The following is a 25603-nucleotide window of genomic DNA, read 5'->3' on the forward strand; positions in this document are numbered from 1 at the left end:
CAGGAACGGTTTCGACCTTAAATTAAGAATCATTTGTTAGCATAACTTGGTCAACTATACAATGTATCCATAATTTAAATCATTTAATCACTAAATAAATTGCCAAAACTATATTATACTCTTTTAAGATCCATAGTTAGATTATCGGTTTATCACTAAATTACCGCCAGTTCAGCTGTAGGTACATATTGACGTCTCTGCTTTTCCGTAGATTCACATTATTTTCTTCTTGCGAATATTCGGAAAAGCCTTACGATTCCTAAATACCAAATCTCTGATTAGCTGTCCCCCAACCCTATTATAATGAAAATAGCATTTTAAGTGCAAATAAGGAATTAGAAAGCATCGTTCTTAGAACCAAAGCAAAAGAAAAATACCAAAACAACCATTTTACAATTTGTACTTAAAGCACTGGCAGTAATACTAGAAATATGCAGAGATAAGCTCCAGCAAGTAACGGGCTTAAGCAAAAAAAAAAAAAAAAAATGTTACTGCTTAACAAAAAGCAGCCTGAGCCTCCCAATAAATTACACAACACTTGCACAAGCTGCAGAAATAACGCAGGACAAGACTTACACAGATGCCAATCCGCAGCATTTATACACATGCACATGGGTAAGAGACAGAAACCAAACACTATCATTCAACTCAGGGAGGGCAGCGCAATCTTGAGTTTGCTCAATGTATGTGTATGTGTGTGTGTTATTTCTGCGTGAGTGTGTGGATGCCGTGTGTGCGCGCGTGAGAGTGAGACCTATCCTCGGGGCATTTTCCCCCCTCTCTGGGCAGTTTTGCTTCATTTGTTTCCTATTTCTGCTACATTGAAACTAACTTCCATCTCAACCCCAGTCAGAGGCGCTGAATAGAACCTGTGCTACGGCTCTGTGTGCGTCATATCCCTCCGCAGAGCCGTCCCTCCCCCGAATCAATCCCTCCACAGAGAAAGCGTTTTCCAGCCAACCAACGGCTGCTGCTCCGACATCTTCTCCTAACTGGAAATAAATAAATAAATCGATCTACTGGGGCGGGGGAGGGAGGGGGAGCTGTGTGAGAGCTGGGAGGCGGGGAATCGGGATAAGCGAGCTGCTGCTGCTCCCTGGGAAAGGAGTGTGTGTATATATGTGTGTGTGTGTGAGCGCGCAAGCTAGGGAGGTTGGGATCGGGGACGGATACTTTTCCCTATTTTTTAAACCCCCATTGAATTAAGGAGAGGGAAACATGCGGTGAGGGACAGGGTGAGAGGAGACCCCAAGACCTAACCCTAGCCCGAGCTCGGCGGGAGGGACTCCTTTCTTAGGCGGAGGGATCTCTGTGGCGGAGGTGGCGGGCGGCTTGCTGCCGCTGCCGCCGCCGCCGCCGCTGCCTGTGAGTTGTTGTTTCCTCCTCCTCCTCCTCCGCCGCCGCCTCCTCCTCCGCCGCTGTTGGTTGAATGGTGGAGCCGAGGCTCTGGCTGGGGAACACACAGTGACAGCTATAGGGCAGGCAGGCAGGCGGCGGCGTCGTCCCCGCTTCCCGTCCTCGGCCGGGGAACCCCGCCAGTGGCCCCTAAGTGACCAATAAACATGTCTTGTGAGAGCAAAGGCCTCTCGGAGCTGCGATCGGGTAAGTGGGGAGGCTGCGGGCGCCACTGGCACGGGGCGCGTCCGTCCCCTGCGCCCCTAGCCCGGTGCTCAGCCTGTGTCTCTCCCTTCTTCCCTTGTCCCTGCACAGAACTCTACTTCCTCATCGCCCGGTTCCTGGAAGACGGACCCTGTCAGCAGGCGGCTCAGGTACGGGGCTGCGGGCGAGCGAGAGGCGGCGGCGGCGCGCCGCCGCGGGGCTGGGGCCGGGCCGGGGTGGGGGAGGGAGGGAGGCCGCGGGCGGCGGGGGGCGAGGAGGGCGACCTAGCAGCGTCCCCCCACCCCGCTTTTGTTGTTGCAGGTGCTGATTCGAGAAGTGGCCGAGAAGGAGGTAAGAGGAGTTGGTGGTGGTGGCGCTCTGCAGCGGCTCACCCGGCCCGGGTTGCTGCCGCTCCCTGCCGCCGCCGGGGGGAGGAGGGCGGCGCGGCGGGCTCGGGCGGGCCGGGGGCGACGGGGGGGGCTGTATTTGGGAGTGGGGGGTCAACCAAAAGGCGGGGGTTAGGCAAAAGCTGATGTTGGGGTATTTTCCCCCTCACAGCTGTTACCCCGGCGAACTGACTGGACGGGGAAAGAGCATCCCAGGACCTACCAGAATCTGGTGAGAGATTCCCATCGCGAAGCGAAAAAACTTTTCCCCGAGTCAAATAAAAATTGAATTTCCCGCAATTTTTTACAGGGACAAAAACTTGGCTAAAAAAATCGCGAAAGCTTCAAAGGCAACGGGAAGGGTTGAGAGCTCAACACGGGACAGACGCGGGTTGGGGTGAGGGATACCAGCACCCCAAGATCAGAGGGGCTGTGGACAATTTATTTGTAATATTTTGTTAATGTGCTAGAAATAAAGATACGTCATGAATGTTGTGCAGTGAAAGGGTTGGAGGAGGAGGGACTAGGGCGCGCTTCCGCGAGACAGCGCGGACGCGGGTGCGCGCACCAGAGAGTCAGGCGGCCAGGAGGGCGCGCTCTCATTTCTCCATGCGCTGTTGCTGCTGCTGCATACATACATAGCTCACTCTCCTCTTTCTCTCTGACTCTTCCCTTTTCTCTCCTTTTCCCCCTTTTCTCTAATTTCTCATCTCTTCTTTCACTCTCTCCTCAGTGATTCTCTTCTTTTTTTCCCTCCATGTCGCTGGTGACTAACTGTTCCAAAGTGGTATTAGCATTTCACACAATAAAAGGCTGTTAGCTTAAATGAAATCATGGCAAGAAATTTTCTCAGCCTTCCCCCTTCCCCCCCTTTTTTTGGTGTGCTTGAGTTCAAATCTGGAAATTTGGGGGAAGACTAAAATGTACTTAGGTGAATGCAGTGGACTAGCCACACATTTATTTGTTGTTAAGAGATTTTACTCTTCTGGGACAGAATTGTAATATATATTTGCAAATGTGATTTGTGAGTTATATAAAACACATATATGATGAATATGCATATACATATTTATCATGATATATTACTGTCACCGAAACGTTAAGATTCTGAAGTTCACTCTGGGATAAAACTTAAAAGTATAATTTCTCATCCCTTCTGACTTTAAAAAGTTTTTTGTTTTTTAGTAACTACTTCTCAATTTTCTCTCCAAAGAACATTCTGTAGTTTCTAGAACTATAATATTTGGGGAAATATGAAAGGAGCTTACCTTTTGGTCCTGTGCTTACTCAGTTTACCTGGTATTTGCTTTTAGGACAAAGACTCAAAATTTCAACCAATTTGGATTATTCTTGAGTTGTAGTAATGACCACTATTTGTGGTAGCTACTATTTCTTTTTGGTTGTGATTAGGTCTTAATTTAACCAATAAAATCACCATTAGATTAATCTAGAATCTAGATTCTCTTTAGCCTTTCAGAATTGTTAAAAACCAGCTTTCACAAATTTAAATTTTGAATGAAGTGATTAAAGAGTCAGTGTTAGACTTTGAAAATTAAGCAACAACTAACACTCCACTCTAGGCAAAACATGGTAGAAATAGATAACATTCTTGGGTTTGGGGAGTGATGTTTCAAAACTTCATTATATGAAACCAAATATGGGAAATAAATTTCCATTCCTTACACCTGAGTTTGACTATAATCTTAAACCTATTAATGTGTTTTACAAGTTTTCTTCAAGATTTAGTCCACTTCCCATGAGCATTTTTTTTGCTCATAATGTTTTTTACTTTGCTACCCAGAGAAATCTCATGGAGATACCAAAAGTACTTCAGATTTGACTTGGGAAGGCTTGATTTTGGGAAGTATACTATGTTTGTTTGGTGTAATGTTAGCTAGTTATTTCTATTGAACTTCTGATGTTTCTGGGGTAATATTTCTCTGAACTCTGTTACATCTGCCTGATTACTTTTATATACTCAAAATGAAAAGCATAATATATCTATTTACCAAATATAACAATTTTGTTATGTAGATTTTGTATGTTTTGGTGAAAATTGTTTACAATGTTTTTTCTAGGTAAGTGATAGTCATGATGCCAGGTAAAGTGATTTACTTTCTTAATTGGAGAAATTCTATTATTGAATTTATATATGTAGAAATAGTTCAGATTAGAAATTATATATAGAGTACACTTAACTGAATATAATAATTTATACTAGCTATTTTAATCACAATAATTATGACCAAAAGAATAAGCAGTGGTTTAGGATTCCTTTAAAAAAAAAATTTATACACAATTTTGAGAAAAAAAACAAACTTTTTTTTCCCAAGATTAATATGAATATCTGGAAAATAATGCATTTTGAAAGAAAACTTTATTAAATGTTTGAAATATGAATTTGGGAGGACTAGAGCTCAAGTTACTTAACATTTTTGTTTTATGATGAACATTCTAATGCATGACAGACTTGGTGATTTCACTGCCACTGACACATCAAAAAATCTCCCTTGTGTTCTTAAAGGTGCATGGGTTTTTGGTTTTTGTGTCTGTATGTTTCTAATGTCCTGGGGGTGTACAATTATGCTTTTGCTACTTGACCAGTCTGTTTCCTTTTTCACCTTACATGGTATTCAGTAATATCACTACTTTAAAGAAGATGTTGTTGGATATGATGCTACCCTCCATGTCTAGCAGTGTGGTTGCTTGTGATTTTGATCCTTCAGAAATAGTTTTGTTCCTAAAATCCTCAGAGGAAGTTAATTCAGGGCAGAGGTAGAAAAAAGAAAGAAATTTTTGATCTGAGTATAGAACAAGGGAAATACTCTTTACTGTTTATTTTGTGTACTTAGTTCAATTAGTTTGGATAGTGAAACTGGTTAGTTTACCCTCATTTTCAAGTTTTTAGCTTATGTGGTGATGTTTGTCTTTAGATTTCTAGGTCTGTAATTGAGGCAAGATTAAGTTTCCTAGAGTAGATTTTGTATGCTTGAAATTTTTTTTGGACTGATGACTGCAATTTCTTAAGTGGGTAAGTCTCGGTGCATAACTCCTCTACTAATGTACATCAGTACCTTCCTTCTCTGTATGATTGTAGTTTTAGAATTATCTGGGGTCACTGAGAGGTTAGGTGACTTTCTTGGAATCACACCTAGTTAATGTTCTTTAGAGACTCTGACTTGAACCCAGTTCTTCTTAGAGACTCTAAAGCCAACTTTTTATGCACTAGAACCACATTGCCTTTATTTTTTATTAAATGATTGCATTTTTAGCACAACAGTTTTTTTTTTTAGTTACTTAGGTTTCGTTAATATTATAACAAAAATGATTCCTACTCTTCTTATGAAAGGTTTTACTCTTAATTTCATGCCACAGAAAGTTTCACTTTGAGGAAAATTATATCTAGGACTTAATTTGATGTTGAGTGTTAAAATTTTTCAAATACTAAACCTTGAAATTCTTTAAAAAAAGTTTTTGTTCATTTGTAATTATATATATAATATTCATGTATATTATATATAATTATATATAACATATATATATATAATGTATGTATGTAATGTAATGTATGTATGTGTTATCATTTTCAAGTTACAAAGAGAAAGTTAACTTAGAATTGTATCAAAATTAAGTAAATGCCTTTATATTGGTAGAGATTTGTTGTGATTAAAATGTTTAATTTCTCCAAGTTATTGATGATTTTCAAACAGTAATATAAGTTAAAAATGAGTTGTCAAAATATTTGGGTCAAAGTAATTTAATAGTTTTTACCATTTGTCTTAAAAATTATGAATTGTGAAACTTATTAGTTTTTTAAAGTAATTTTGAGCTTTATAAGAAAAATGTTTAAATATAAGATTATAAATAATTTAATATAGCATTGATAAATTACATAGGAGTTTAAGAAGTTCAGATAGGAAATCTGCCATTCCAGATTTTCAGTTTTTAAAGTTAAAGTTAGAATTGAATTAGTTAAAGATGGTTTTCTTTAAGTCTACTCAAGGAGATAGTTAACACTGATCATCACTGTTAATAGATTTCATTTTTTCACTTTATATAACCCTAGCAAAAAGATAGGTTTTAGTATAGAGCAGCTTAGTGAAAGGATTAGTTCTGTCATAGAGAAGAAAATACCTATTAGAGGAGAGAAGTTGTGACTTGTCATTTTATGCATGAAGAATCCTAATCTAGGTGATTTTACTGTTAGAACCTAGGTTCTTTGCTACCATTAAACAAACAACTCAAGCATATCCTGTGATTCCTAGTACTCTCCTAAATGAGTGAAAATTGACTTTACCTTATAGGGGAAGAAGTTCTATCTACTTATGTGTTGTGTCATCCTATCCTATCTTTGTCCCCACCCCACCATAATGTTACCTTCAACATGTTTTTACTGAAGTTTAAAAAATACTGTTTTGTCTGGGATCTAGTATTACACATTTGTTTTTCAAAGACATTCTATTTTTAGATAATACATTTAGATTATTTAGCATTTACATTTTTGGGCATCATTATTATATATACAGATGACTATTTTGACTGCTTTTTGGAAATCACGTTGATAATGTATCTGTTAACCAAAATCATAGTTGTGATGGTGCAAAATAATGTTCAAAAAAAGTTTAAGAACCTTAAAGAATTCAATTGAAGATACAGGTGGAATTGTAAATGGATTAATCTGACTACTTAGATATTGACTGACTTTCCTGAGGGAATAATATGAAATTTTAGTTGTGAGCATTTTGGATTGATTAAAGTATATTAAAAACATTTTTGTTTTTAATAAGTGAAAAGTTGTTGCCATGAGATGGTAGTTTGAATTATATAAATGAATGTTACTTTTGTAGTCTGTTTCCTTTTGGAAATTTAAAATCCACAAATGTGTGATTTTTCCTGATATCTTTGCTTTTGTTTTGTTATCTATATGTATATATCTCAAAAGGAGATTTAATTTCTTTTAAAATTTTCTAATCATGAAAAGTTTTGAATTTGTTGTTCCTCTTGGGAGCATTAGTGATATGGATATTATGAACATTAAGCATTTATCATTCAGAATTTGTTTCCCTACCCCTTTTTTAAGGCTTTCCCTCAATTGTTTTTTTTTTAATTGGTGTTTGTGTTTTATGTAAATTAAACACAAAATTTAGTATTTAATAAAGGAATAGTTTTTTGTTTTGTTTTTTGAGAAAAATTCCAGATAAGTTGAATTCATGATCTTGAAAGATGAATATCTTATTGGTGCTTATATCTAAATTAGCTAACATTTTAGACAAGTTACTGTGAGCTTTGTGAAATAGATCCTGTTTTATAGAAAAGCAAGTATGGCATAGTGTTCTTTTAAGATTCGTAAGACTACTAATTAAATTAAATTTAAATTAAAATGGAATGAAAAAATAACTTGCTTTTTTGAGTAATACTTTCTCACAGTAAGAGAGATAATTTTAGGTATTAATATGCCTGTATTATAGATGAAGAAACTATCTCTTGGTGGAAAAGTGACATGTATAAGGTCATGCAGTAATTGTTTGAGGTGGAATTTGAACAGATTTATTAAAACTGAAGACCTGGCATTTGGTATAGTAGCTGGAGAGTCAGCCTCAAAATCAAGACCACCTGTGTTTAAGTATATACCCTTTGTATATAATAATTGTGTGACCCGAAGTAAATTATTATTTCTTAATATGTTATTGCCTCTATACATTATTGAATCCATTGAATCAGTACTTTTAGTAGTATTATATTTTTAAAATCTGTATACTGCTCCTTAGAAATGTTAGAAATGGAATTTTGTACCTTTGGAAGTTTCTGGCAAGATTTAGTTTACATTGCTTTCAGAGAAGTTGTAACTGACATATAAAAGCAACTTAATCCAGTATTTAAAATACAGTTCACCACTTAATGAGTATTTATGGAATATGGAGTGTTTTAGGCACACTGAAACTTATGGGTTTTATTCATAGAGTTTTAAAAATTGAAGAAAATGCAATTGGGTATGTTTTCCTTTATAATGTCTTGTAATGAAGCAATTCCCAAGATTGTCTATCAAATACTAATTTATCAAGATTTTGAAACCTCTGTTTTGTTAGAGGGTATAAGAAAAGAGAAGAAATTAGTGTTTTAATAATACTCAGGAATGGTCCAGCAACTGCTTATTTACTATTCTAGCAAAGTTTTGCTGTCAGAGGAATGACTCTGTGGATGTCCTAGATCAGTCACCTGGATTGATCACTGTACTATCCATGGTTTTGGCAGAGCATGCTTGGGGGAGAAAAAGAAGGGAGAGGAGGAGGAAAACATATTTGTCACTTGCTCTTTTACTTTAGTTTACTTAATTCTTGTCTGTAAAAATAATAAATTCTAGATAAATTTGGTCCCAAATTGTATGTAATTATGATTTGCCAAAATTGGTTTTTCTACCATTGTATGTGAAGTGTTGCTAGTGTGTTTTTTGCATTTGAAACTATTGAAAATAAAACTAACTGGTCTACTTAGATTTATTTTTGAAATGCTAAAGTAAATATTTTCTCACTTTAAACAAGAAGTAATGTTAGACAATATAACTGAGAATAGATGTAATTTTAAAAACCCAACAAAATAGCATGAATTTAATTTTTAAATAATTTACTTATTAAATTGGTATTTGGGTGTATTATCTTGGAAAAGAGATAATGGTAATTATTTTTTCTTAAATTGTCAAATATCTGACAATTTAAACAGTAAATCTCAGTGTATCTTTTAACAATTTCAGAATAATGTTTATCACTTTTTTTTTTTTTTTTTTGGACAAATGGTGACAGTCCCATAGTACTTTTCCCATGTAGCCCACATCTGGAGTATTGTACCAAGTTACAAACTTACTATTTTATCGTGAGATTGACAAGCTGATGGATGATAAAGGACTTGAAAATATATGATACAAGAACCATTTAAAAGAACCTGGGACTCTGCTAGGGAAAGGAAGACCATGGAAGGTCATAGTAGTTTTCTTTAAGGTTATCAGGAAGAAAAATGACTAGTTTTGTTCTGCTTCATCCCATGGATCCAAATTAAAAGCTGTGAATAAAACTTATAAAACTCAAAATTGCACTAAAGTATGATAAGAATATTTTAACAATTAGAGCTACATAAATGATTGCATTTCCTGAGTACTTTTTCTGTTACTGTAGATTTTCAAATTGAGATTGTATTTTTATTTATTATACTGTATTACTATAACTACTGTAGAGGAGAGATTCATGTTTCAAGCAGAAATTTAGCTAGTTGATGCTTTAGAAACTTTCCTAGGAGCTTATAAACTTGAGTTTCAAAATTTTGTTTATGGTACTTCTATGTAAGGTGTATCCTAATGATTCTTTAAAAAAAAAAAAAAATCATTCTCTTACCATTTTAGTAGAAGGTAACTTCTTTGAAGATAAGAACTGGTTCACTTGTATTTTTAGACCCTGCATTTAGCATAGTACCTGGCACATGATAAGTATTTTTACAAGTGCTTGTTTGAGATGTTGAGAACTTAAAGAAAATGTTATCATATAAAAGTTGAAAATGATATATTTTCAACATTTCTGTTCAGATCTATGGTTTAGGGGTATCAGTTTGGTAGAAAAGTGAGTGTATTGGGTGACTGATTGTAGAGAAACCAATTTAGACTTTTTTAACAGACGAGCCTGAAGATTTTTGAGGGCACAATGCCTGGCAATCTCATATTCACCATTATTAAAGGTAGCACTTTATTTCCTTTTTAGATTTCATTTTAATTTTTTCTAGGTTGTTGAGATCCTTTTGGATCCTCATTCTGCTGTCCAGTGTATTAACCATCTCTCTCAGCTTCATGTCTTCTGAATATTTTATATACAAGGTAAATTCAGGTTATTAATAAAAATGGTAAATTGGAAAAGGTTAAGAATTGCTGAAATTTGTCACTTAGAGAGCTTCCTACAGATTATCATCAGTCTGTATATACTTTTTGGGTTCTCTTTAACCATTTCCAAGTCATGAGTACTGCCATTCAATCCTTTGTACTTCAATCTCTGCTCTACATTTTGTTACAGAGCTATAATAAGAGATTGACAAATGTCTTAAAGAAATCTAGTCTAATAATCTTATCTGGAAAAGGAAATTAAGTTAAGTGGGCATGATAATAATGAATAATAAATAATATGCTAGTTTATGCTAATTACTTAACCTAAATGAATAATTCCTTTAAAATTCATTCTAGGACTTTGCTGTGAATCACTATTAAACCAACAAAGAATCTTGTCTTCTATTTTTGAAAATCGGAACCAGTTTCTGTTTCAATCTTTCCAGTTACTTTTCCAAAGATTATTGGTGACTTAATAGTTACATAGATAAGCAGTTTCATTATGTAAGGATGTGCCAAACAATTTTAATTCATTGAAAGAAGTTGGCTGCTTCCTTATCTTTGCATTTAGATTGGGTATCAGTTTTCTGTAATTCATCTTTGTTTTAGCCTTTCCTTTCAATTAACATTTATTAAGGCTCTACCTAGTGTCAATCAGTGTGCCAAAAACTGGGACATACAAGGCAAGAAAGAGTACCTACTCTCAAGGAACTCATAGTCTAATGGGGGAAAGGCATACAAACAACTATGTACTAGAATATATGCAGGATGAAGTGGCTAATCTCAGCAAGGCTCTTTGATTAAGGAAGGCTAGGGAAAATTTTTGGAGGAGGGAAGTTATATGTAGGAATGCTAGAAAGGAAGAGGCCAGGATATTAGTGGCTTTAAAAGCCAAGCAAAACTTTGTATTTTTATTATTATTATTATTAAAAGTAATATTAAAAGTAATAGAGAGCCCATTTATTGAATGGGAGGTGATAAGTATAGTGGTCAAATGTTTAAGATAAATTTGAAAACTGAGTGAAGAATGGATTGGGCTAGGGAGAGGCTTGAGGAGAGGGAGACCAACTGGCTAATTGCAGTTGGTTCAAGTGTGAAGTGGTGAGTACATTCATCAGAATGGTTGCAGTACCAGCAGAGAAAAGGAGATTTCATATGAAAGATGTTCTCTAACTAAAGGTAATTATAATTGATTGAAACATACAAATTCTAAATAGTTGAGTATTTCAGTCCTCCATTATCGTTCCAACTACCCTCATAGTGGTCCTATCTTCTGTTTATACTCCCAACTTCCAAAATCACTTAAAAAAAAAAAAAAAAAAAAAAAAAAAAGCTTTTTTTCTGGGTAGATAGTAATTATACGTTTCCATTTGTTTTGACCTCAACCTTTTTGACTTAACATTTTCCTAGGACTTTGGCACTGATATACCTGGCATCAGTTACATGCCTTTGGTTCTATTCTATCTTCTGTGCTTATCTTTTAAAAGCCTGAACTTGTTAATGAGCTTCCTTTATTGAGTTTTACCTTGGTGTGATTAAATTGGTACCTTTAACTTTGACTATGGTCAGTCAATGTGAAGCTATCTTAATGTTCTATAAAACATAGGATTGACATTTCCAGTTTCCACACTTGGTTAATTTGGATAGACTTACTTTATATTGGTTTGCTCTTATTGTGGGAATAAGTAGACAGGAAAGTTGGGAGAAGGTAGTGAAAAAAATCTTTAAAATCATAACAGAAGTTTGTTTTATATTTGAAATGAAGAATTATAGAAATATGTGTAAATCTCAGTTGATAAAATGTGAAAAATTTAATATTTACATTAAATGGTATGAAGTAGTTTTTTAAAAAATCTGTTAAAAGTATGTCAAAGGAAATTTAAATTCTCTAGATTAGAAAAAGGTAACATTTTATACCTGGGACCCATTTATTTCAGCTTTTAAAGATAAAATTTTCATGACATTCTGTGAAATTTAATGTTTTTGGCTTTTATCATGAATGATTTTTGTTTACATTTTCCATCTTTTTGTTTACATTTTCCATCTTTTTTGATCCTTGCCCTTGCCAAGTGATAGAATTAATACTTTTTAAATTCTTACTGACCTATTACAACCTACTTTGATTGTACAAATTAAGCCTTAGTAAACTGTTTAAACTGCTAAAGATAGGTATATGCATAGTCTACTTTTAGAGTAGGTTATGACATGTGGGATAGATGAGTTGATTAATTGAAATAGAGGAATTACTAAATTATTCTGAATTGATAAATTTTGTTTCTTAGATATTGGGTCTTAGAATCTGTATAGGGAGGGCCCTCATCATAAAATATAATTACTATTTGAACAAAAATTGCTTCTAGTTTTGGAGAATGCCTTAATTTAATGGGAAAAAATTACTCTCAAAATTTACTTGAATTTTAAAAAAACATTCTGAGAAGGGTTTCACCAGAGTGCCAAATATTGGGGCAGAAGATCCATGAAAAAAGAAAAGATTTAAGAACCTTGTAGAATATACCTAAAAAGTACCACGCCAGCCTTTGTTTGAAGATCACTAACAAGGACTACAACATTTTCAAACATCTCACCTAACTTGTGGATAATTCTGATAATTAGAAGTTTTTCCTTAACCTCAAACCTTTAAAATTTATTTGCGCCTTCTACCTTTTTACATCTAGTTCAGTTTTCTAGGGGCAGGCAAAACAATGTCTTAATTCCTCTTCTATAGGATTGACTTTGAGCTACTTGAAGACAGTAATCATATCCTGAGTTACTTCTTTCATAGGCTAACTATCCCTTCAGTGAAATTCATATTGCATGATCATAGTGCCCTTTCTCCACCATAGTGCTGATGCACTTCTGGATAGTGGTGTATCTTACCAGTACTTTTCCTAAAAAGTACGCAGAAGTAAACACAATTCCCAAGATGTGAATTGGCTGAGGCAATGTACAGTAGGATTCTTAACTCCTTAGTTCTGAACTTAATGCCTCTTGATGCAACTTAAGATCTTAGGAATTTGATTTTGGCTTCCCTTGTCACATTATTAAGTAATATTGAATTTCCAGGCCACTAAAATCTTCAGATCTTTTTCAGACAAGTTGCTGCCCAGCCATGCCTCCCATTGTACATTTATGAATTTGACTTTTTGAACTTCAGTAAGATTTGGACATTTATCCAGGTTTTATTTCTTTTTATTAAGAAAGTTCACAATTATATACAGTGATTTAGTTTTCCAGTTTTTTACTTGGTTTTTTAGGACAATTTTATATTATTTCAGATTGTAGTTCTTCTCTGCTGGAATATCCTGTTCCTGACACCTCACTAGTTTATATGGGTTCACGTATGTCACAGAAAACAGATTACCTATTTCTTTAGTGGCAACTTAGAATATTTTAAGCAACTTGAAAAATAACTTGAAAAACCCATGGGGAATTGGAATACTATACCTCAGAAAATATTAGGAGAAATGTGCTGTTAGCATTGATACCTCATCTTAATCACAAACTGGAAAGGGTGCCAGGTAGTAGTGTTGGTAATTGCTTGTTGTATGCTCTGTAATGAAGTAGGATAAGGAAAACTTTGATCAGAAGTAGAAACTGTCAGTTTTTCTTTGTTCTAATCAATAGACCCCTAATCCTAAAGATAAATATTTTGGAGGGACTGGTAATTTTCCTAAGCTGATTTTTTTTTTGGTACCATTGTTTAAGATTTCTTTTGAATACCTGAATTGTGGTTGGACATTAAGTAAATTAAAAGTTTAAAATTGATTTTTACATAAGGACTTTTAGATTCTAGGTAATATGGTTAGTAAAAGATGTGTTGTGGGCAGCCAAGTGGCACAGTAGATAATAGATAGGCCTGAAAGTCAGGAAGACATGTTTTAGTGAATTCCAATCTAGCCTCAGACTCTAGCTTTATGACCTTAGGCAAATCATTTAACCTTATTTGCTTCAGTTTCATCTGTACTATGAGCTGGAGAAGGAAGTGGCAAACTACTTCAGTATCTTTGCTTAGAAAAGCCCAAATGGGATCACTAAGAGTTGGACACAACTGAATAAAATAAAGGATGTATGTGCTTTGAAGAGCACCATGGGTTTACGTTTTAGTCCAGAAGACCATTGTCCAGTTTTAATTTAGATAGCAGGGGATTAGTAAAATAAATGCCAAAAAAAATCCTACATGGGATCATGAAGAATCAGATACAACTGAAAAGCTGCAGCAAAATCAAGTTCTATTAGGAATTTTTTTTTTTTTGGAGGGGGTGCAGGAGGAAAGGAGTAAGGAGTAGATGTCCCAATCTAAAAATACTTGACTCTTGAATGTATATCCTGGGGATAGTTTTCAACCTGCTAAATTATATATAACTTTTTTAGCTAGTATTTTATAATGAAAATTGAACTTCAGAATAATCTTCACTAAGGCACTGCTAAATACCAACTTAAAATAGTTGTGTTCAATATTTGTTACTTAAGAAACTAAATTGATGTTACTTTTTTAGAGATTATTACTTTTGTAATAATTTTGTCATTCCAGTAAGAGTTAAAATTAAAAGCATATCCTAGTTAGCCAGAAAAATTCATTTAATCAGAAGCCTTCCTTCATAACTTGAGCATTTTTTCTAACTGAGCAAGAATTTATAATATATTTTAGCTTGTATTAAATTAATAATTTTAGAAATCAGTTTTTGATAAGTATGAATCATGGAATTTAAGTTAAAAGATACTTTGGTCATCCAATAGTAGGTTTGTAGGATTTATTGTTATTTATAAGTTATTTTATCTAACACTGAGAACACTTTGGCTATTTTGATTGCCCAAGGTCATAGAGATAGAAAGAAAGTTGTTTAGGTCTTGGCTCTAGGCTTTTTACTCATTTCACAATAAAGCTATGTGCTTTTGTTTTATTTTTAAGAGTTAGGTTCATTGGTAAAACTCATACCTGTTAGGTGTTTAATGTATTTAGTCAACATCATGGGAGGAATTGTGTTCTAGTTTTATTAGCTAGAATACATGGTTTATAAGTAGACATGAATGCTACATATATATCTATATCTGTATGTGTGTATTTAGATGTATTTCTGGTATTTTATTTTTTATTTATTTTATTTTATTTATTTGGTATTTATTTGCTGAAAATTACAAATGAAAATTTGAAAATTACAAAATTTGTCAAGATCTTATGTATGCTTGTGATTATCTTTGTGAATGTTTCTTAAAATATGGGATATAGAATTTGCTTGAATGTTACCTCAGCACAAAACAGATAAGCATTTTATATATAAATGTGTGAAAGAAATTATGAAAACATTTTTAAAACCTCCATTTTTAACTCATCAACAGATTAACATAGTGAGAAAAAGATTTTACTCTAGATCTTCAGTTGTTCAGTTCTTTTTGTTAATAAATTAACTGAAACCAAAGTGTGAAAAAAGCATGTGTAGTATAGAAGCAAATTCTGATGAATATTAATGTATATTAGGGATAATATAAAAAATGTGAATGCTATCCAGCCTTTTAAAAATGTCAGTTATGGTCTTATTATACTTTAACAAACTATTGCAAGTTAATATTGAATAATTTGACAGACATACATCCCAGGTATCATAAGGGATACATAATGAAATGGCAATGGATACTATTTTTTAGGTACTATAGTGAGAAAATTTACATGATTTGGGTAGGCAGAATAATATAATCATTATTTTCTTATTCTTTTGAGATTTAATTCTGTATTAAGTATTATGCATAAACATGAATTTGAAGTGATAGCCCCTTCCAGTCTTCCTTCCCCATCTCTCCCATAAAGTTATAAATACATAATTGATGAATTTACTTTGTAATCAACCTAAACCAAAGTAGAGAGTGGAACTTTGCTTTCCTTTATGCATAATAATTGTAGTTGACATTTATATAATCTCCGTTGATCTTCATAGCAAACCTGTGAGATAAGTATTCCAGATATTACTACTTCTGTTATATACAGATGAAGAAACTGAGTCTCTGAAAGATTAAAATAAGACTTTAGGTGCTTTTAAAATTTAATTAATCTCTACTGCATAATGTAATTTAATTAACACAAAAGTCAAAGTGAATGAAGTATATAATGGCAATGTTGATAGTTGAAAACATAATTTTTATTTATTTTATTTTAATTTTTTTATTATATAATTATCACATTTTTTGACAGTACATATTCATAGGTAATTTTTTACAACATTATCCCTTGTACTCCCTTCTGTTCCGAATTTTCCCCCTCCTTCCCTCCACTCCCTCCCCTAGATGGCAGGCATTCCTATACATATTAAATATGTTGTAGTATATCCTAGGTACAATATATATGTGCAGAACCGAATTTTGTTATTGTTGCAAAGGAAGAATTGGATTCAGAAAGTAAAAATAACCTGGGGAGAAAAAAAAAAATGCTAGCAGTTTACACTCATACGCATCAGTTGATGTCTCTCCAAGCCTCTCTATATTCATCCTGCTGGTCATTTCTAAAAGAACAATAACATTCCATAACATTCATATACTATAATTTACCCAACCATTCTCCAATTGATGGCATCCATTCATTTTCCATTTTCTAGCCACTACAAAAAGGGCTGCCACAAACATTTTGGCACATACAGGTCCCTTTCCCTTCTTTAGTTTTTCCTTGGGATATAACCCCAGTAGTAGCACTGCTGGGTCAAAGGGTATGCACAGTTTGATAACTTTTTGGGCATAATTCCAGATTGCTCTCCAGAATGGTTGGATTCTTTCACAACTCCACCAACTGCATCAAGTGTCCCAGTTTTCCCACATGCCCTCCAACATTCATCATTATTTGTTCCTGTCATCTTAGCCAATCTGACAGGTGTGTAGTGGTATCTCAGAGTTGTCTTAATTTGCATTTCTCTGATCAGTAGTGATTTGGAACACTCTTTCATATGAGTGGATATAGTTTCAATTTCATCATCTGAGAATTGTCTGTTCATATCCTTTGACCAATTATCAATGGGAGAATGGCTTGATTTTTTATAAATTATAGTCAGTTCTCTATATATTTTGGAGATGAGGCCTTTATCAGGACCTTTAACTGTAAAAATGTTTTCCCAATTTGTTACTTCCCTTCTAATCTTGTTTGCATTAGTCATAATTTTTATTGTACTTTAAAATGTATAACTTAAATCTTTACAATTGCTTTATTAATATAGCAACAATAATTTTTTTAAGTTGTTAGGTTTATGTTGTATTCCTTCTTTAACCTTTCCAAACTCTGTTATTTGTTGTGTATTTGGGGCAGCAAAAACTTAAGAATTAGGATATTTCTTGTCAGAAATACAAATGTTTTAAGAAAAAAAAATTGTGAGGTGATGAGAATTAGATAGTGATCATCTATGTATTTCATTTTATAAGAAAGAAAAATAAGACCTAAAATCTGTGACTTTGGTCAAGTTTAGATAATGTGTAAAGGATTTAAAGACTAGATGTGGGAGAGCGTCTAGGTGGCGCAATGGATAGAGCACCAACCCTGAAGTTGGGAAGATCTGCCTTTAAATCTGGCCTCAGACACTTAACACTTCCTAGCTGTGCGACCTTAGGCAACTCCCTTAACCCCAGTCGCTAGGACAAATTTCCGTGCTTTAAAAATCAGTTCTCTTACAATTAAATGAAAAATTCACTTTCATGACAATTTTTTCTTTAGAATTTTAGGTAAGGGACATAAAATGACCTTTATGCCATGAAAATGTTCATGTTCCCTTTAGCAAATATTTTTTATGTTTTTCTGTTTTCACACAATAGGTGAAGTATTATAGACATTTGGCACCCGATCACTTGCTGCAAATATGCCATCGACTAGGACCACTTCTAGAGCAAGAAATTCCTCAAAGTGTCCCTGGAGTACAAACATTATTAGGAGCTGGAAGACAGTCTCTGCTTCGCACAAATAAAAGTATGGAAGCTTCAAAAGAAGGCTTAAAGGGATTTAAAATCATCATTTAAAGTTTTTGTGTAGATGTGCCTATATTCATATGTATATAAATATACATATATGTTCAATAGGCTGCAAACATGTTGTGTGGAAAGGATCTGCTCTTGCTGCTTTGCATTGTGGAAGACCTCCTGAGTCTCCAATCAACTATGGAAGTCCCCCCAGTATAGGTAAGTAAATTTCTTTATTTTAATCATGTGGGACAGAAATGTTTAGAAAACCAAACAAAGATTATTTTTTGGTATAGCTAAAGTAGATCACTTTTCCATGCTATATATTGCTTTATCAGAATTTCAGATAAGAGCAGTACTGCAGAAATTTCAGATTATTTTTAGGTACGTTGCTATAAGGCCATTTATAATCATACTTAATTTTGTGTTATGTATAACATAACATATATGTGTTATTTGTTATACTTTGGGGTAAAATTTAAGTCAAGGCTAAAGTCTCTGAAAAAATTCAAGTTGTAGATTTTTCATATTCTTATTAAATCTATTTTATTGAAAAACTGTCTTCAGTCAAAGATACGTTGAAGAGAAGATTCATTTTTAAGTTGTTCCTAGGTCCCATCCAATTCTGAACCTCTCTGTTGCTAGTCAGAGATTTTACTTTAATCCCTTATATTTCTTCAAACAAGGATAGTTTTCTTTCCTTCCTTCCCCTCTCCTTCCAAATTGGGAACATTGGGAGTTAATGAAATTAGACTCACTTAGAAAACACTCATTTAGAGACTGAATTAAGGGGAAAAGAGAGAGAGAGAGAGAGAGAAGGATGACATTTATTTGTTTAAAAAGCAAACAGTCAACCAAACTTAATTTAGTCAGAATAGTAAAGTGTTGGTGAGAATACTCCTACCTATTCAGATTGGCCCCTGTTCTGTACTTAAGAGTCTCTTAGAGTTGCTTGGGAGCACTATAGGGTCACACGATAAAGTACGTATCAAAGATGAGACTTGAACTTGTCTTCCTGACTTAGACACTAGCTCTTTGTCCATTATTCCATATTCTTTTTTTTATGTTAGATCTAGGAAAATTAAATAGTTGAAATCTCTGTAAAGAAATAGAACTATGCTTCTTTCCCCTTTGATTTGCTCACACACACAAAATATGTAAACTGACCAAACTGTATGTTGCTGGTTTTCTCAAAACCATATTTCCAACGACTTTGAAGACGTCTTGGACCAGCTTGGAGCAAGGGAAAGAACTGGAGGCTAGGAAACAGGAAAGACTGTCTTTCTGAGTTCAAATTCAGTCTCAGACACTTACTAGCTGGACAAGTCACTTAATTCTGTTTACTTCAGTTGCTCATCTGTAAAATGAGCTGAAGAAGGAAATGGCAAACCATTTCAGTATCTTTGTCAAGAAAAAATCAGAATAGGGTTACAAAGTGTTGGACATGATTGAAACATTTGAATGACGACAAAAGAAGACATCTTTTTTTTTTTTTTTTTTAAATAATTTTTATTATATATATATTTTTTATAATATTATCCCTTGTATTCATTTTTCCAAATTATCCCCCCCTCCCTCTACTCCCTCCCCCCGACGACAGGCAATCCCATACATTTTACTTGTGTTACAATATAACCTAGATACAATACATGTGTGTAAATACCATTTTCTTGTTGCACAATAAGCATTAGATTCCGAAGGTACATGTAACCTGGGCAGACAGATATTAGTGCTAACAATTTACATTCACTTCCCAGTGTTTCTTCTCTGGGTGTAGCTACCTCTGTCCATCATTGATCAACTGGAAGTGAGTTGGCTCTTAAAAGAAGACATCTTTTGGATTTAGTATCTTCTCATATTCTCCATGTCTAAACTAAACTAATGATCTTCCCCTTGTCCCCAACAGGTTCCCCATTTCAGCTCTGTTTTTCTCTGTCAGCATTATCACTGTACTTCAGATGGAAGATTTGGGGTTATTTAGAATCCTCCTTTTTCTTTCCATTCCATTCCCTTTTAAAGTATCTCTTGGATTCATCCCTTTCTTTCCATTCTACCTGATCTCACCATGAACAAGGTATTTCTCATCTCACATCTAGTAGGCTTATGTGCTAGTCATCTTGTCAGTCTCCATCCTCCTCCCCTATTCTGCCTTACCCTACTCAAGGAACCCCCCAATTTACCAGTTGGATTGCTTTAATGCCATTCACTCCCTCCCTTCCTCTCCCTACTCCCAGTTAAAAGTTAGATAAAATGTTTCTTAAGCTCTTAAAACACATTCTGGGCACTGTTCCGAATGGACATATAGCCACAAATGAGGGGACGAAAATGATACTGATTTTGGAATGAGGAAGGAAGCAGGAAACAGTTAGTATAGGTGTGGTGAGGTAAAAGTATGTTTCTAGTTCTTTCTAAGTTGGTTCCAGGGAGGGATTTTATTAGTTTTGAGAGTATCCTCAATTAAGTGTGGACTCACTGCCATTGTCTTTGAAGATTCCCTAGAGCCTAATCCCATTAGTTAGTCAACTTTATTTTTCATTAATTATAAGTACTTAGCCTTTGCTTCAGTCAATAAAGAAATATTTATTAAGTGATTACCTCCTGCTAGGCACTGGGATAGGCTCTGCCTTCAAGCAGCTTATAGTCTTGTCAGCCATATGTATATAAAATACATAAAAAATAAATATAGAGTGGTTTTGAGAAGAACACTAGCAGCTTGAAAGTACAAGAAAATTTTCTATGAAATTAGATGAAGTTTGAGCTGAGTCTTTAAGGAAAAAGTGGTTTTAAGAGATGGAAAGGAAATGAAGTTTTTTAAAGGATTGGGTATAGTGCATAAAACTACTCCCTATCATGTATATGTTAAAGCTAACTTCTACTCATCTTTCCCTCTTTCCAGGAGCATAAATTAGCATCTCATTCCTCTCTATTTCATATGTACATCTACATGTTTTGCTTTTCCATTTAAATTGTAAATTCTCTGAAGGCAAGGACCATTTAATAATCTTATAATTCACCACCTATGTGTTATAATTAAATGGGCTTTCTGAATTGTTATAGCTGGCCTGCATATTGATACATCTCTCTGCACATAGTTGTCTTAGTCCTTGGGTGAAAGATAATTTGTTACTTTTGAAGGCTTTTCAGTTTAATGCAGGATCTGCAGAATTTGAGTTTTGTGACATTTGAGGAACCAGGGTCATCTCTGTGGCATAATGAAGAATCAAAGTAGGACTTTTGATAATTTTTATAGAAGTTTTGTTCATATACAGTTGGAAGGTAAAGGCATGCCTGGAATTTGAGTATTTAATCCAAAAAATTAAACCTTACTTGTGAAAGGCTGAAACTCTTTTTGAGTTGATGAACTGACATCAGACAACCAAGCACTTGAGGCTAATTACCGATTGGACAATATTAGCATATGCTTGGCAAATGGCCCTTCCCACTATTCTGTGCTGGTTCAATCTTTTGGTGTATGCAGAGAATTGTGGGAAGGATTAGGGAGTGGAGTAAGACAAGTTAGGGCCATATTTGACGGGAGAGGAGAAGAAAGAAGAGAAGAGGGAGTGCAGATACTGTGTCCATCCAATTCACTTCTACCCCAAAGACCAAGGACTTTTGCTTATCCTGACTAGCTGATTCTAAGGTATCCAGGGTGCTAACTCGGTCTTCACACTTACTAACATTCTACTTTTGTTTTTTATTCTTTTTTGTTTTTTATAATGTACATAATTGACTAGTTTTTATAATACTTAGAATTTTGTTCAAATATGACTTTAAAATATTAGTTTAGATAAGGTACAGTTGCACTTGTAGAATTTTTGTGTGTGTGCAGTAGGTGATTTTAGAGGAACAAGAGTATCTGATTTATTACAACTCTTGTGATAACTGGTCTCTTAAGATGTTGCTTTTGAGAACAAGGTAGCTGTTGATTAAAAAAAAACATTAATGAGAAAATAATTCATCTATATTTTTTAACCATATAATCCTCCAGAGAAGCCATTGTTCATATACAATGTTATTGGTATGAATATAGGAATGTTATTGGTAAGATTAACTTTTAATAATTTAAAAAAATGATATTTTCAGAACTTAGTGAAAATCAATGTTAATTTTAGAAATAACAACAAAGTATTTTTAAGAATAACCAAAACAAAATTTACAGGTTAGATGACAGATAAACAAATTAGTAGAATGGCCATGGGGAGAGATTAAAAACATGAAAAATAGATCTAGATTAAATGGCAGAGCAGAAAAAATGTAACAGAATTTGAATTTTAGAAAATTGGTGGAATCAAGCACCTATTTTTCTATTACATTGCATCACTCATATAATAGAAAAATTAAGTTCAACATTTTTGCTTTCTCTGTACAACTTAAGAAAATTGCTGTCCTGTACATTTTAGAAATATTGGATACAAAATACCAGTTCAACCCCTAGATTTTTGATTGTATACATGTGAAATACACTTGAAGACTACTACACATTTTCAATATTGTATGTCTGTCAAGTCTTCACATGGAGTTTTAACTTGGCTTCCCTGGAAGCTAAAGTCAAATTTGGAATTTGAAGACAGTTTCTAGCAGCTGTCACTGATAGGTTAGTAGTAGTAAGGAAAAATTAAAAATTTCAGTGGAATCTGGCAGGAACTTCCAATGTAGAACTTGTTCTACTTGCCGTTTTTCCTACTTCATCCCCCCAAAATAAGAAATAAATCTGAAACAGGAAGTTAAGTTTTATTAGAAGAGAAAGGCTACTTTAAAAGGCCAGAATCATCCTCGGTTAATAGAGGCCTGTCATCAACAGCCTCACCATTTGGTTATAAATTCCTTTGATTTGGTAATCCATAAAATAAAAACAAAAAGGTAAAAACTCCTTAGTCCTATGTGGACTTCTGCAGAGATTTTTGACTATTTTTTACTTTTGAGAAAAGGAGCAGAAAAATACTAAAGAATCATAGCATTTTTATTTATATGGTCAGTAAAATCCTATCCTAGTTGTTAGTACCATAGATATGAGATATTTGTCCAGTTGAAAAATGTCAATTCTTATGTTCTCTTTATAAATGAAGCAGAAAAACCTATAAAAAAAATATAAGGGGCACACGGGCCATCATTCAAGGGGCTCTAAATGGATTTATCATATATCGAGAGACAGGAAGAAACATCATTTTATATAACAATTGGTTATTTTCCATTTCAGATTACCATGAAAATGGTTGCTTCACAGAAGTCTGTGAAGTATTCAAATTAGGCCCTTCAAATTAAATTTTCATGTACTTTGATATATAGTGACTTAAGAGTAAAAATGGGAATAGAGAGAGATGATAAAAAAAATTAGTAAGAAGTGAGAAGTCAGGATTAAGAAGAGAGGCCAGAAACTTATATACTGCACAACAGCCTTGAACCTGTATAGTATTACTTCTTTCAAGAAAAGGCCTTGAATATGGTGAAGTACCAAATAATATCACAAAAATTAACTTGATTGTAAGTTTACTGTCAGGAGATTATTTAGGGGATGTAAGGTTCATTTGTAGATTGTGTGTAGTATATACATTGGAACACTTATTAAAGCAAAGATACACACTAATAGAAATCAAGAGAAGAACATAAAAGCAAAAAAAAATAAATGCATCTATGCATTCACATGCATACATGTGTGTACATATGGATACTTATATATACATGCTTACATATGCCTTGTTAACATCTCTAGCTTTAGCTATTTGAACAAGTTACTGGTAAAGGAAAATGTAAATTATTTGAGAGGAAAGGATAAGCTAATAGACACAGATTACAATAGTTGTGAATAGAATTTTAATTTTATCTCTCTGTCACACTGTGTTTTTATATATATATATATATATATATACACACACATATATATCTCATATTCATATTGCCTAGTCTATATAGCTAATGTGAAAACCAGAAGTAATAATGATTTGGAATATAAACTTGTTTACTGATTTAGAATGTAAAGTTGTTTATAAAATATTATAGAAAAGGATAAGGCAAGATTATGAGCAATATTGGTTTGTTTTTTTTTTTTTTAGATAATGAAAAATAATATGGCCAAAAACTAAAGAAATGATGGCATTCAACCTATCTAAGCATGTCATTCTAAGAACATTTAAGAATTAAATAAGATAGATGACTGAAAAACTGAAAATATCTAAAACAAATTTTTAACTAATAAGGACAATGGAGCCCCCACATTTAGGCTTTTTTATAGTCTCAGATGAGCTTAAGGAGAAAGTAAAAAATACATTGAAGAAAATAAAGAATAGGGAAAAAAGATGGACGGCACAAAATATATACAGAGAAGGCCCATTCTGAAGATGTCCCTTCTCATGGTGGTATAGCTGTGATTCACAAGGTGTTTGAAGGAAAGGAAAATATCAAAATTATTGAAGAAAAATGTCAGATAGCTACCAATTCATGTACCTACTTTCCTGCATATATAAAATGTGTGTGAAAATGTGCATGTATATTAATGCCATAACTGGATGAGTATGGGTACAAGTAGGCTTTTGTAAACAATATTCCAAAATAGACTGCATCTTTCTCATCATTTAGTTGACTGTAAAATATAGAGAAAATGAAATCTCACTCTGCTTATTTGACTGTAAAAAGAGGATTGTTGAGCAGTAGAGTAAAATATCACTTTAATAGGTTTTGTAATTTCTCTGACAGAGCTTCTCTAGCTTAAACACTTTAGTATGACTTTTGAGACATCTTAGCATTGTAAAATGATGCAAGATTCCTTTAAAGTTGTATAACAGATAGCCTTGTTTGGTTTTCTAATGATTTCTAACAAATGAGATATAAAACTATATATGAATGAAATTCACTGCAGCCTGCAAGTTGAAGGATTTTTTAAAAATAAATTTTGTAGCCCTCCACCTAATTCTGTTTGTAGATAGCATTGTGTTGATTGCATTGACTTCTGGAACATTGTGGAGACTCCTAAATAACATCTGTAATTACTTGTGAGTTGGTCTAAATATCCATTTAGAAAAAAAATCAAGAGATGCAACCTACCTCTTGTGTTGCAGACAGCAAATGGATAATAAATTGAGGTAGAATTCAACTGGTGGAGAGCAGAGTGGAGAATTTTGGGGAAATTGTCATGTTCTTTTAATGACCTCAAATGTCTCTGAAACTATCTCATCTTTTTAATATTCTGGATAAGTGGAGAATGTGGGAAAGCTGAAGTGTTATGAACAAAGAATTTTGAAATCATGCAAAAGATGGCATGAAAAGATGTGAAAAAAAATTAGTTGTATGGCGAGAATGAGGGATTATTGATAGGGAGCCTGTTTAATTGGGTTGTTATGGTATGAGTAGAAAAAGTCACTCAGAATGAAATGAACAAGTCTCCCACAATAGTTAAGCAAGCTAGGCTATGATCTGCATTGTTTTATGGAATATACATCAATGAGATAAGTCCATTTGAGTCTGTGCCTAGGAACTTATTACTGGAATGGTTATCTGTGGAAAAATTGTCTTATGTATGTAGACATTTTCCTAATATGACTAACTCTTTAATTTCTTGAAGGTAATGCCTACTGAATATAGGTTCTTGGAAGTTCTACAAACCTGGAAGGTTTCAAGTATCAGTATGATAAAAACTTGGATCTGCCAAAGGTCTAGCCTTGTTTAATTTAGTGAGACTTTTCAGAAGATTTGGCCATAGCAATACAAGGTGATCATTTACTAAGGGATTGTGGAAAGAGTTCCCACACTAATTTTTATCAAAGATCTCATCTTATAAATTTAATCACCTATATGTTTTAATGAATTTTGAGATATACCATCCAATGTTTGTTTTTTTTTG

The 25603-nt window shown here is 33.9% G+C and overlaps 1 protein-coding gene across 1 annotated transcript in view; it reads left to right on the forward strand.

The window, feature by feature from the left end:
* The first annotated feature begins 1311 nt into the window (after nt 1–1311).
* PHIP (PHIP subunit of CUL4-Ring ligase complex) overlaps nt 1312–25603 on the forward strand; it is a 173548-nt gene continuing 149256 nt past the window's right edge. The window contains 6 exon segments of the mRNA XM_074310460.1: nt 1312–1602; nt 1711–1769; nt 1921–1950; nt 2158–2217; nt 17626–17776; nt 17887–17985. Coding sequence (XP_074166561.1) covers nt 1563–1602; nt 1711–1769; nt 1921–1950; nt 2158–2217; nt 17626–17776; nt 17887–17985 — 439 coding nt within the window. The 5' untranslated portion in view covers nt 1312–1562.

Source organism: Sminthopsis crassicaudata, chromosome 4 (genome assembly GCF_048593235.1).
Source record: "Sminthopsis crassicaudata isolate SCR6 chromosome 4, ASM4859323v1, whole genome shotgun sequence".
NCBI classification, from domain to species: domain Eukaryota; kingdom Metazoa; phylum Chordata; class Mammalia; order Dasyuromorphia; family Dasyuridae; genus Sminthopsis; species Sminthopsis crassicaudata.